Source organism: Gymnodraco acuticeps, unplaced genomic scaffold (assembly GCF_902827175.1).
Source record: "Gymnodraco acuticeps unplaced genomic scaffold, fGymAcu1.1, whole genome shotgun sequence".
In the NCBI taxonomy this organism is placed as follows: domain Eukaryota; kingdom Metazoa; phylum Chordata; class Actinopteri; order Perciformes; family Bathydraconidae; genus Gymnodraco; species Gymnodraco acuticeps.
Window position 1 is genome coordinate 650,717 of NW_022989970.1, and position 13,481 is coordinate 664,197.

At 37.3% G+C, this 13,481-nt stretch overlaps 2 protein-coding genes across 3 annotated transcripts in view; both read left to right on the top strand.

Annotated features, from left to right (window-relative positions):
• Positions 1-3,975, top strand: part of LOC117542923 (growth hormone receptor-like) — a 29,875-nt gene extending 25,900 nt beyond the window's left edge. For both annotated transcript variants that reach the window (XM_034210807.1, XM_034210806.1), the window contains exons 12-13: positions 1,170-1,239; positions 1,605-3,975. In XM_034210807.1, the coding sequence (XP_034066698.1) occupies positions 1,170-1,239; positions 1,605-2,468 (934 nt within the window). In that variant the 3' untranslated portion in view covers positions 2,469-3,975. The remainder of the gene's footprint in view (positions 1-1,169; positions 1,240-1,604) is intronic.
• A 912-nt stretch (positions 3,976-4,887) lies between these two features.
• Positions 4,888-12,109, top strand: LOC117542924 (coiled-coil domain-containing protein 152-like). The gene is made up of 8 exons (XM_034210808.1): positions 4,888-5,062; positions 5,753-5,858; positions 6,441-6,509; positions 6,840-6,904; positions 7,270-7,405; positions 8,630-8,757; positions 9,901-10,005; positions 11,175-12,109. Exons 1-8 carry the CDS (start codon positions 5,000-5,002, stop codon positions 11,301-11,303), a joined length of 801 nt encoding a protein of 266 aa, XP_034066699.1. The 5' UTR covers positions 4,888-4,999; the 3' UTR covers positions 11,304-12,109.
• Positions 12,110-13,481: the final 1,372 nt, after the last annotated feature.

Sequence of the window (13,481 nt, forward strand, 5' to 3'; positions counted from 1 at the left end):
CATTGCTTTTTCATGCAAGGGTCAATTTTGAGAATAAGGATCATCAACCAATATTCATATGTAGTTATTTGTTTTACTAACTGAGCCTAACTGTCTTTTATATTTATCCTAAATTACTTTCAAAAAGGCCCTCTTTGCATATGTATCGCATTTTTCTCTTAATCTGAGCCAAAATTGTTAATTTGTTTATGGTTGTTGCCATTATTTTCTTATTGATGTAGTATGACACGGAGATATTTTCATGTAAAAAATCTATAAAAACCTTTTTAAATCTAACATGGCAACAATTAAGCACTATATTTCAACCCGGCTTCATCCCATGTTCAAATGATTGTTCTGCAAGTGTATATTTACTAAGTTTGTCTAATTGGTTTCTGACTTTTCTACTAAATTCACCAAAAGCAAGCATTAAAAGGCCTTTTCGCGCCTCTTAAGATGTCATTTCAGAAAACCTGATTCAAACTTAATTGGTTTAATATAAGTGAACAACAGGGGAACTCATGGTGATATCATGGTGTATCACCTTGAGTGTCGACCCTTAAAACAAGCTTTTTTTTGTGGGAAAGGTAGCAAATTCCACTGTCTAGTTTCCCAATATTTAGGTGCAGGAACTACCAAAGGACCTTGTTCTAACCATTTGGTAATATAACCATGTCAGTAAAATATAAAATATTTTGGTGCAAGTATTTACAGTAGGGCCTGGTCAAAGTACAAATGTTGCAAAATAAGTCTAGTCTCAACTTTGAGCGGAGATAAAGCATCAGGCCTCTACACTCACTGAATGAACAATGGAGAGCTTGAGGTTCATGTTGAAGCTTGTGCGAATATTCTTTTATCGCACTTGACTGAACTGCTGAACAACATTTAAGATTATACAAAGCTGGAGATTGCGAAACCTGTCTCACTGAGTGAGTTAGGCATTTAGCTACTGTCTAATTGATATGACACAAATAGGTAAGCTGTTAATCCAGGATGACACACAACAACTTTACTTCATGGGCAGAGTCCAGTTATGGCGTTTATTAAAGGGAAAGGCAACTTACTTCTCAATGCATGAGTCTAACTAAAGATAATGCCCTTTGTACACATATCAATGTCACAAATGACTTATTTAATGTAAGGTATAAAGCTAGTTGTTACATTTGTCCTTTGTTTCTTCCTTCCCTAAGGTTGATGGTTATTCTTTTGCCTCCTGTTCCTGGACCCAAAATAAGTGGAATTGACCCTGAACTACTCAAGGTATTCAAAGCCACATATCTTTATTTGTCCTTATTGTCTTGCACTGTGTTTTAGTGACATTTGTAACTTAAAATGCATAAGAGAAGCCATTTTCAGACCCAACTTTTATTTTTGACCTATAAAGGATTTTTTCACCTACATCACACTTCAACCTCAACTATTTTGGTTGGCTGAATAACTCACTCCATGGAAAATATCAACAACATTGCACTGTTTTCGATTTGGTCTCAGAACATTTAACAAGATAGTTGGGTTGTCGGATGTGGGATTTTTTTTTTTCACCCAAATTATTAGCGTTTGGCCTCTAAATACTTTACCATCTGAACTTACTCTCTTATCAACTCTTTTTTCTCTTAATCTCTCAGAAAGGGAAGCTTAGGGAGCTGAGATCCATCCTGGGTGGCTACCCTGATCTGAGGTCGGAGCTGTACAACAAAGACCCCTGGGTGGAGTTCATCGATCTGGACATCGAGGAGCAGAGCGACAGACTGACGGACCTGGACACAGACTGTCTCATGGAGCGCTCCCTGACCTCCAACTGCTCCCCCCTCTCCATCGGCTTCAGAGACGACGACTCGGGCCGGGCCAGCTGCTGCGATCCGGACCTCCCCTGCGAACCGGAGCCCTCTCCTTTCATTCCTCTAATCCCGAATCTTACCGAAAGCAGAGATTCAGAACAGACAAGCTCGCACGTCCCAAACCCCAACGCCGGGGAGCATTGTTTTGCAGCGCCAGGTAGAGAAGCGTTGTACACCCAGGTGAGTGAAGTGAGGTCATCTGGCAAGGTGCTGCTGTCACCCGAGGACCAGACAGAGGTGGGACAAAGCACGAGTAAAGACAGAGAGAAAGGAATCTTGTTGGAGAAAAAGAAAGAAAACACAGAGTTGCAGTTCCTGGTGGTGAATCCAGATCATGGAGGCTACACCTCTGAGCTCAATGCTGGTAAAAGGAGCCCCAGGGTGTCCTCAGGAGACATGGGTGAACCCTGCCAGATAGCAGGGTACTCAAGTTCAACCCCATCCCTGTCGCCTTACCACAAATCAGATACCACCACCGTGTGTCCTCTTCCCCCTGCTCCCGTCTACACCGTGGTGGGGTGCGTTAACAGGCAGTACAGCCTCTTACTCACCCCGAACTCGACACCTCCCCCCCAGCTCATAATCCCAAAAATCGTGCCGACACCAGGCGGCTATCTTACCCCTGAACTTTTGGGAAGCGTAACACCATAGATCACCTCTGACATGTTCAAAGTTTTCATCTAAATCAATGGAAGGCAGAGACAAGCTTGGGAAACGATTTGCTCTCCCAAGAGTATTGAATGTCAGGTGTCCTAAAATAGTCTGTGGGTTGCTTGTGCTCCTGTCCTGCCTTCACCTCTGACCTCGTGTTGCTTCCTCTGACGGGCTGTAACAGTTTAGTTGGAAGTTTGCTATGAGGGAGGAAGAGAACATAACAATATGCTTGACTGCCGGTGTGGAAATGGCAAAGGGAAACTCTATCCTTTATTTGCAGTTGTGTTTTGTCCTGTTGATGAATGTAAGTCCAATATTCACTCACAAAAAAATATCTGACTCTTTAATAGCTAATTGCTCCACTGTCTTCACCAGATTTTTTTCAGTGTTTGATTTTGGCGCTTAGCCCAAACAGATGTGGATCTGCAGAGCAACCCATAGCTGCATTTTCAATTGTTTCAAGGGAAGCAACATATCTTCAGCGGATTACAATCGTAGATGTTAACATGCTGTTAACATTGTGTATTGAAAAATTAATTACGCTACAAAACTGCTTGAGTAAATTTAGGCAACATAGTATTTTTGTTGGGTTAAAAAAAAAAGCATCATGGTTTACCTTAAAATAAGTATTTGTTCTTGCGTTTTACATTACGAACGCCAATTTAATTATGTAAACGTCGACTTAAAGTTTCACCAGGGACATGAACAGTGGTTTCATGGGTAAAAATCATTAGTTAGTTTGACCCATTTCAACGTCTTTCCTGAGCGGATTTCCGAAAAAGAATTGTTATACAAACGTTCATAAATATGTAAAAATATGTTTCATTTAAAACGGTTTTGACAATGCAGTTTCGTTGTTGCAGGTTTTGCAAAGTTGATGGTTGTTTACTTCCCATTTTTGACATTAGTGGTAGTAATTTCATTCAATGTTGATGTAAACATTTCATTTTACTTTTATATGCTTCGTTCCTATAATGTTGTACATATCAAAGGCTACTTTGTGATACAATACATTCAGATGGAATTACTCTGTGATATATCATGTGCCATATTTTGTGGTTTTTCATATTGTTTTCATTCCTTTCAATAAATGCCACAATTGTATTATTTTTAACACTAAAACGTATTGGGGTTCAAATATCATATGGTTTCCAACACTTGAACTCCAAAAAAAAAAAAAAAAAGCAAGACCTATAAATGTGTAACGCATCAAATGAAACATATTATAGGCTATTAGATGATAATTACTTCAATGTCATTACTATTTATTTTCCTAACTGTGTTTTAGAGCAGACAGCTAAAATAGATTTTGGGTTGTCAGTTGCAAGCTCAATCAGTATTTCTTTTTCACTGCATGGACTATAAAGGTTTGTAGTTGTTGTCGGGCTGACAGCGCATTTAATGCAAATGATAAATTAGGGTTACATGGTCATCAGTGTAACATTTGTATAGTTATTGTATTTTAACTGTTCAACGTGTTACAAATAAACAACTTTATACTTTTGCTATGTGTCTGTCTTAATATCAGCTAGAGTACACAGGCGACTGTATCATTTATGTTACGAGTGTAAGGCTTTATATATACAGTCTATGGTGTAAGGATGAATAATAGCCTTCAGTAGTAGAATAAATAGCTTTTTTTAAGTAGGCCTACATGTTGCAGCATTGCACTAGGTCTATCATTTACATTCAATGTAAGTAAAAGTTAATGCATTTACAGTAACATCCTATGAGCATCTTCCTTTGCTTAATACTAATAATGAATTTCAGTGATGAATGCTATGCATGATGTATATACGTCTATATAAACAACCGTTCAGTAAATGTTCTGTGATTACCGAAATCTTGAGAATTTGTATTTACCGCCATTCAAATAGAGTGGCGCAGTCCCTCCCGAGATGGTCCGCCATATTGGACAACTCCGGACGGCAACACAAGATGGACAGTTGACACAGTGGCTTTTAGCAAAGCTCAAAAAGAAAACTCGAGAGAGATGAGTTATTGTTATTACAACGTGACTTCACTATTATTTAACAACTCTTTTTATTGGGTTATTTTATTTGGGGTTAAGTACATTGTCAGAATAAATGAGAAATGAATTTAACTTCTGTTAAGACAGCTATCATACTGAATAAATATTTACTGTGAATGTATGCAAACATGTATGGCATATGGCTGTCTAACAGAAGTTAAATCCATTTCTCACTTATTCTGATAATGTACGTCTTAACCATAGGTCTTAACCATGGATGTATAATAAGAAGGTCTTAACCCCAAATAATATAACCCAATAAAAAATGTTTATATTTATCTATTATCTAAAAGGGGCGTGGCCTTGCGTAGAGGTAAAGTACCCGGATGCGTTGTTAACCACATGATTAACATAACCTGCGCGTGCAGGAAAGGGCTAGCTTAATTGTGTTGCCAACAGCTAGCTACTATTGTTTTTATCTGACTTAACATTGGAACTTAAGCATTAATACAATACTATTAATTTTCCCACATCCGTTTTCTTTTTAACTAGGGAAATGATAAAGTTCAACTGTGTTCTCCTCGACATGTTAATGGACGACTTCTCTCTGCTAGAACAGGTACATAAGCTAACGTTAGCTAACTCACTGAGGGCTTATTATGGATGACTACCGTCTTATTTATTTGCCTGTCGTACCGTTTGTTCCACTTTGTTATACTTGAGGATAAGTTGAATAATTTTTATTTCTCACATACAAATAAATACAGAGATCTATGAGGCTGATATTAACACTTAAAGTTATTTTAACCGCCGTCATTTTCTGACAATATCAAAGTAAAAACGGAACGCTATTAACGTTATGTTCAAAGAATATGATTACCATTAGCTAATGGTAATCGTTAGCTGCTAATGTTTGGTTTGTTTGTATGTATGTTTTACTATTTATTTTGTGTTTAACGTCAATTTACGTCAGAGTTGAGAAGGTTACTAAAATGTAAAATGATATCGTGAAAAAAAGTCTCGTAGTTATAAAATATTGTCAAAAACAGTCATGTTTCATATGTATGTTTACGTTGAAAAGTTGAAATCTTGCTAGAAATTCCTTTGTTTTTAAATATGTACCAGTAATCTGTAGACAATCTTTCTTTAACATAACTGTAAGGGAATATATTGACCTTTTTATGTATCCTATTTACATAACCGTTACATGTAAACCATTACTACCCGAGCCTGATGTCAGCTATCAGTATAGATAAATAGGTGGGTTGGTATAATGTATTTACTCTTGTTTTACTTTTTTTTTAAACAGAAAATTGCAGAGGTTAATGGCAAAAATAACATATTTGAGATCATGCTGGAGGATGCCAGTAGACAAATGAAATTCTATCAGACCAAAGAGAAAAGTCTGATTGAGGGTGAGTTTTTGTTTTTGTGTACTACAGTATTTACTTCCTAAGATCTGAGATCCTTGTCGAGCTTGATTCTGTTTGTGTATGTCTCCCTCTACTGGTACATCTGCTGAACGACACCATCATGTTCGACAGTTGCTTCTCTATATTTCAGAAATCCAATTCTTAATTTCTGCAAATGTAAAGCTGGGCTGATAGGAAGCATTATTTGCCCGGAGGTTCAATGATAACATATTGATGAAAGTATTCTTCAGTATATTGTGCACATTTCGGCTGCACAGCTCTTCCACTCTACATCTGGACAGACTGCCATTATGTGTATAGTTCATCTCCTTAAAGCTAACTGTTATATTCTTATTGTACTTTTTTTTTTCAAGTAGTTCTATAGTTGCTCCCTTTTTACAAATGAATACCTTGTTGAAGACTGCACATACATTTCTCCAGAAATTCAAGCTATACATTTTAACATCCTTAAAAATGTTCAGTGGTGGCATAAGCTTTATGTCTCTCATTGAGTTGTTTTCTTTTATATCAGAAGCCAATGATATACATATGTATAGTTGCTAATTATTGGTCTACTTGTTGCAGAAAGAGACAGTCTCCTCGTCACAGTGAACCGGCTGCAGCAGACTCTGCAGGAGCAGTGCAACCTCAGAGGTCTGAACAATAACCCACTACCAACAAATGCAATTACCTATAAAAAACAGTCTTTGACTTTTGTCAGGGGAAAAAAAGCAATCCTATGCACCCATGTATGTACAGGTTTAACAAAGAGTTAAAAATGAATATGTCCTCTAATCTACTTTCAATGAATAGCTGAATTGAATAGCACTGCAGTTGATTCAAATTGTGCTTTGAAAATTGTGATATTTATTCAAAATTACACTTTTATCACTTGTAAGTAACCACTCAGCACCATTTATGTATAGTATACTTCTAGATAAAGGGATTTTCATAATGGTTCTTCTGAATATGTCCATATTGTAGTGGAGAACGAGAGACTGAAGAGTGAAATGGCTAGCCTGAAACAACACAAGGAGAGAGCAGCCGAGGTAAGAAAGGAATTTATTGTTAAGTTAATTAAATACAGGAGTGTACAAAGACGTTTTAAAGGTGAATTTACGTTTGATTGGGTTGTATACAATTGTTTGTGTGCCTACTATTAACGTAAGGAATGTTGAGCTTTTTGAGCTTTGGGACAACATTTATGAAAAAAAGAAATATATATGATAAAATACAAAAGTGGCAATGTGTATTTTGTATGAATATATTTTTGTGGTGGTCAGAATCAAAAGGGGAACATTGGTTGTCGTGAAAGTTGCCACATTAGAGAATGAAAAAAAAACATTTGACTTGTTAGGCAATAATGATAAATAACATTGACATACATATATTAGTTTTGTTGGGTTTTCAACAGGATGGAAAAGCTGAGCTTCAGCAGCTCATCGGTGAAATGAGAGCAGAAGGAGAGAGACACCAGAGGGAGCTAGAGACCGTGAGGCAGCAGAGCAGGAGAGAGGTGGAGGACGCCCGCAGAGAGGGGCTCCACCAGTGTAAGTCAAACCACAAGAGGACAATATTTCAACCGTGACAGTTAGAAATCAGTAATGTATGGGTGTGTGAGAATGTGAAACAAACTAAACAACAGAGCAGGGGGTTCAAGCAGAGAGACCAAACTGAGCCATTTCCTCAATCAATGTTGTTGCTAATAATAACATATGTTGAAATATAACAATCCCCCTAGCTTTTGTATACAAACTATAATTACATTTAATTTTTTTTCATAACACCAGGGATATTTTTCAACCCTTGTGTTGTGTCCGAAAGCTGTTACCGTTCATGGCGAGTCAATTTTGACCCATGATTTATCTCAGTCCAAAACACTCAAATAATGACTATCATCCAATATTGTTTTAACTACATCATAACTAACTTATTATGCATTCATAACCGTACAATCCTGTTGTAATTTAATGGTATGGTTCCACAACACATTACACCACATATTTAAGTAAAACATGTGATTCAATTCACTCATATTTCCTATAGTGAAGACAGTGGATCATTACGTTATCCGACTACAATATACTATTAGAACACAATCTTTAAAACATTTTTGTAAATGATTGTTACAGTGGGTGAAGGGGGTGGGGCGTCTAAAGTCAAAGAAGAATCTTGATTGGGCCAAATTTGAACCCGAGTCCCCCAAAACAATTCTGCTGACCCGAACACCAAATTATACACTTTTCTTTTTAGAGACCTTCAGACTTGGCTAAAATTGTCAAAATTAGTTTTTTAGTGTTGATATAGCCGTTGTGGAGGATATCATGAAGCCTTGTTCCGATAAAAAAAACTAGAGAGTAGTTATTATATAATTTTAACTTGAAACGGGTCACGGGAGACCCGAACACAACATAAGGGTTAAAGAAACTGTCATTTAAAGGTTTAAAATTAAAAAAATGTATGAATATGTGATAGAGATTATCAAAATTGATGTTGGTAAAAAGATAAAACTCAGTAAAAGTGGAATGAGTGATACATACGTGTTGATACATTTTGTCAGATGTGTCCTTTTATATATATATATATATATATATATATTTAAATGTCTAATGTAAGCAAAGGTATTAAGCCTCTTTCCCTTCATTTTTCAGTCAAGCGATATTAAAGTGACAATATTAGAGCTTCATCACAACAATGATGTCAGCCACCAGGATCAGAGAGCAGAGGCAAAAGACCCAAATAGTAAAAATGTATATATGTATATTTTCTGTCAGTGGACGCTAAAGATGCTGAAGTAAAGACTCTTCTGGAGAAAAAGGATCTGGATCTGGGGGAATTGAAGAAGAGGCTGAAGGATCAGGAGAGGGAGAGGCAGAGCGAGCTCCTCAAGTTACAGATGGAGGTAAAGAAAAAGCTTCTGCTGGAGATATCACCACGCATAAAGAAGAAGTCACAAACTATTTCTTTTTTCTGAGTTGACAAGACTGTTGTGTAATACCCACATTGATTAAGTATAGCCTGGTATTAGGTTATTATACAATACAGCTGTATTCATAAAGCACGTTAAAACCTCCAGACCAAAGTGCTGTACAGCAGGGCTATTCAATTAGTTTGGAATGGGCCCGGTTGATGATCCAAAGCAAGGGGCCGGGGAAAAGATCGCTTGAAATATGAGCAATCGTATTAAGAGCTTCAGATACAGTAAATACTACAACAGTGGAGTGCATTTATTGTGTTTAATTCAATCAAACAACATAGCCCCAATGCCTTTAGAGATCTAAATGGAACTCAGTAGGCCGACATGTGAAGCTAATTTAACCATCAACATCATTTCATTTGATTTAGGTGAAATGATCTAATCATTCACGCAGAGATGCAATCAATGACAGGAGTTGTCACTACAGTAGCTAGTAGGTGGGTTCGAAACCCGAGCCCACCGAAGTTTTCAGGCAATGTCTTCCCCTCTATCTCTCAATGTAACACCTTCTCTGGAATAAAGGCACTCTGGCCCAAAAAGAAATCTTTAAAAAAGTAGATTAGATTTTAACATTATACTCAAAGGGATAGCCCTGCTGTAGTCAAATAAACAAATCACACAGCACAGCTCACACACCATAAAACAAGTACAAGTAAATAACAATAGACAATTTAAAAGTGGGGTAGGTAAGTTTGAGAAACCGGCTCGAGAAACACTTTTTGTTATATTCCATGGAATGCTCTTAACATCCCGATAGCAATGAATATCTTAAGTGCTTTGACAAAAAATCCGTGTGTTGGAGGAGGGGCTCTGTAAGGAAGTGGCAGATTTTTTCCGGTTGTGTATTTTCAAATTCTAGCGCACTCGAGCGGGTTTCTCCAAAATGGCCGACCCCACCTTTAAATGCAACAATCTAACATATTTCAATACACTAAGGAGAAGAGGTGGGTTTTAAGAAGTGCTTTAAAAACAGACAGTGTGGACAGTTATTGATTATGATTACCCAATATGAAGGTCCAGCTTCTCTTAAAGCAGCTTGTGATTGTTTTGCTGTGTACGTTTTGACAGTTTGGTGCGAAGCTAGCCAGAGTTCAGAGTACAGCTCAGTGGAGCCAGCAGCAGCAGCAGCAGCAGCACGGCTCCAACCTGCTTCCTCAGAGCGTCTTCAAGAGGGTGAGCAGCCCACACACTACATCATTCAAAGCAACTTTATTGTCAATCTTCCAGTTTGTGTGTACAGACAGAGATCGAAATACCGTTTCCCACAATCCGAATATAAAAACAAATATATATAAAAAATATGTGTGCAGATATGTATATACACAGAATCAAAGACACATTTTTACATGTGCACACATTAAGTAAAAACACAACAATCAATATATACAAAATAACAGTCACTTCAATATTTGAGAATGTACATTAGTGCAAAATTGTCCATAGAATGTGAAAAATATTAGTGCAAGATTACAGAGGTTAACTAACAAGGTACAAATCACATGTAAAAAGTGATCTATCCGTGGTGCAGGAACGTGTTTCCAACTGTCAAGCAGTGTGTGCAAGAATGAGGAGAACATCATGAGCCAAAGTGATGTCTACTCGTGCAAGGGGAGTGAGATTTGAACCTTAAACCTTTCGCTACTTCCGCTGAGATCAAAGCGAACTGTATTGGATTTAACCTGGATGTCTCATCCTGTAATTCCCCAGCTTCTAGGAAACATCCTAGAAGCTACTTCCTAGCATGCCCCATCATCATTTAGGTTGCACAGTGAGAGGCGACAGCGCGAATGTTTCTCTTTCGCCAAGTAGAGACAGACAGCCTCTGAAGTTCTGAAGTTATAAAGGTGGGTGTAAGGGAGGTCTCAGACACTGTCGGGTAATCCAACAAGCACTTAATTTGAAGTGCGCTGATCCCATGAGATGTGCTGTGCTACAAAGAAGTCGTTTAGTACTGTGTCAATTGCAGCTCAGCAGGGAATTATAAAATAAAGGAATGACACCTTGTACTATCTCTGCAAGGCATTAGCTGCTGGTGGGGGGGTCCAAGGGAACAGATGATCACGGCCTAAGGCCAAGGGGGGCACATGTTAAGTCTATGGTAACAATGCTACATCATGAACAACAAATCTGTGTTATTAAAGGTGTGAATAGCTGCAAGCAGGACAGTCCTGTTGGGCTAAATAACTGAGCAAACAGGCGACTCTAATGGAGGTTAAATTGAGTTACATTTTGATGATGTGTTCAAATCTTTTCAGTACAAATTTGTATTTGAGCGAAGTTTAAATATGAAACTACCCTCATCCGCTTATATTGTGTGTGTGTGTGTGTGTGTGTTCCCTCAGAAGCTGCAGTTCTTCCAGGAGGAGAAAAACAAAGAGATTGCGGTTCTGCGTCAGAGAATCAAAGAGTTAGAAGAGAACCAGCGGGTGAGCGTCTTCAGCGACAGCCGGCTGAAGAAGAGGAAGATCTAGGTTGTTCAGAAGCTCCACCGGTGCATGAATCTCCTTCAGGGGACTAAAGCAATTTCCATATTTGTATATATCGGTTTCATTTTCAAGAAAAACCAGTTCCTGTAGAGATGTTGACGTACTTTACATACTGCTTGTTGTGATCTTTAATGCTAGACTCTACAGGTGACGGCACGTTTGACCGCAGGCCATGTTCTTTTCTAAGGCTTTAATCCAATCAGACGCCTGCATGGGGGGGGGGGGAAGAAGTAAAAGTGAGTAAATGAGATCGCTGGAAGGCCAATCCCGTTCCAAGAATTCGACTCAACGAACTTGTGTTCTACGTATCTAGACTTTTTTTCAAGCAGGGCTTTTGAACTGTAGTTCCCATTGTTGAATTGTATGAAAGTCAAGAAGAACTTTTACATCTACTTGAATACATTAAAAAATATGTTTCTTTATTTGGCTATATCAACTAACTTTTACTAATTTATTTATTAGATGACAGTAGAGTGTTCCCTGAGAAAATTCATATTTATGAGGTCGAAAGGGTTCCTGATCATTACTCCTGCCTACAAACATTAATACCAAATCAGCATTCCTGTGGTTGATTATGTAATATATATATATATATATTATTTATAAATCCCAGCCAACCGACACTGCAACTATATTGGATTTTGAAAATAAAATGTATATGCATAATCTGTACAATTTCCACCTTAAAATGTCTAATAACGACTAGACCCATTTAACATGTTTGGTTGAGTTGTGTTATTCAATTTTTCCCAATGTGTCCTACAATTTTCAGAACAGAGATTATGAGGTAACCGTTTCATTTGGTGGCCTGTATCTCCTTTGTGCAATCATCAGAGTTGTGGTTGTCTGCCAGAAACTCATTATAAATTGAAATTGTATCCAGTTTTAAGTACATTTTTACCCTCAAGATCCATGTTGTTTCTTACTATACATTCAAACCGGATGAAGGGTATTATTCATTAGACGTCTGGATCTGAGGTTTTCAGAGAAACAAGCTAAGCTAACTTTAACCTCCAACGAAAACACTCGTTTTTACTGTAAAACTGCTTTTTTTCGTTGTTTTTAGCAGCTTTTATCAACAGGTCAGTTTGTTTCGGAGATGAAGAGACCTCTCTGAAGTATATGGCCCTGTTTAAAACATTCTGAAAGTTTAACAATAAAGTCGTCCTAACCGAGAGAAGCTGACTGCAATGGCAAACGCCAACGCTTCCCTACTTTACGATGCTACCAAACTCTCCATCAGAATTTAGAGACCCCTAGTAGCTGAAAATTACATATCGTGTGTTTAAACAAATAAACCCAATAGTCACAATTTGAAAAGCTAAAAGTATAAAAATAAGTATTTACAAGATGAGAAAATGTAGATAAAAGTAAGTAGGGGAGAGTGGGGTAAATTGAGCCATTTTTTAGTTATGCTGTCCTCTAAGCAAGGAGAAATTACACATAGTAAAAATGAAAACACACACCTATAATTCAGGATGTCTCCTATCAATGGCAATGATAAGAATTCATATTTGATCAAGGGCAGTGAAAATATTACTTCTTAAAAAAAAAAGTCTTGTGGCTCAACTTGCCCCAGGTTAGGGGTAAGTTGATCCAGGTCAGGGGGTAAATTGAACCACTGTTCAAACCTGGGCATACCTACAACAAATCTTAAAGGTAACTATAAACAATAAATAACAAACCAAATACAAGTTTAGTTTTTCAAATATTTTTAATATAAATTTCGATTTAATTGATTTTTTTTTAACATGTTAAAAGGAAAAGTAATCACACAAATGGTGATACAATTTCATACATCTTACCAATCAAACACAGGGTAAATTCAACTTTAAATGTAGCCTACAATGAGCTCTTATTATCAACTTGGCCTACTTTCATTCATTTCTCCATTGAAAAACTGGCTCAATTTACCCCACGGCTTTTACTACCATTTTAGAAAAAATAGCCTAGCATTAAAAGTCATCTTTAGCTTAATGATTCACATGGTTTAATACGCATCAACATATACAATATGTGTTTAAACCTGGATACATTTTTGTTGACATGACAGCCGATATAGCTGACATCTAGAAAATGTACTTTGACAAGCAAAACACGTTTTTTTGTAAAAATGTTTACTTACCAGACCACAATGAGTATCTCTCTTTCACAAGCAGTGAG

Coding starts and splice junctions, on each gene's coding strand:
- LOC117542924 (XM_034210808.1), top strand. CDS start 5,000: ATGATAAAGTTCAACTGTGTTCTCCTCGACATGTTAATGGACGACTTC. Junction 5,063..5,752: donor ACTTCTCTCTGCTAGAACAG/GTACATAAGCTA, acceptor TTTTTTAAACAG/AAAATTGCAGAGGTTAATGG. Junction 6,510..6,839: donor GGAGCAGTGCAACCTCAGAG/GTCTGAACAATA, acceptor TCCATATTGTAG/TGGAGAACGAGAGACTGAAG.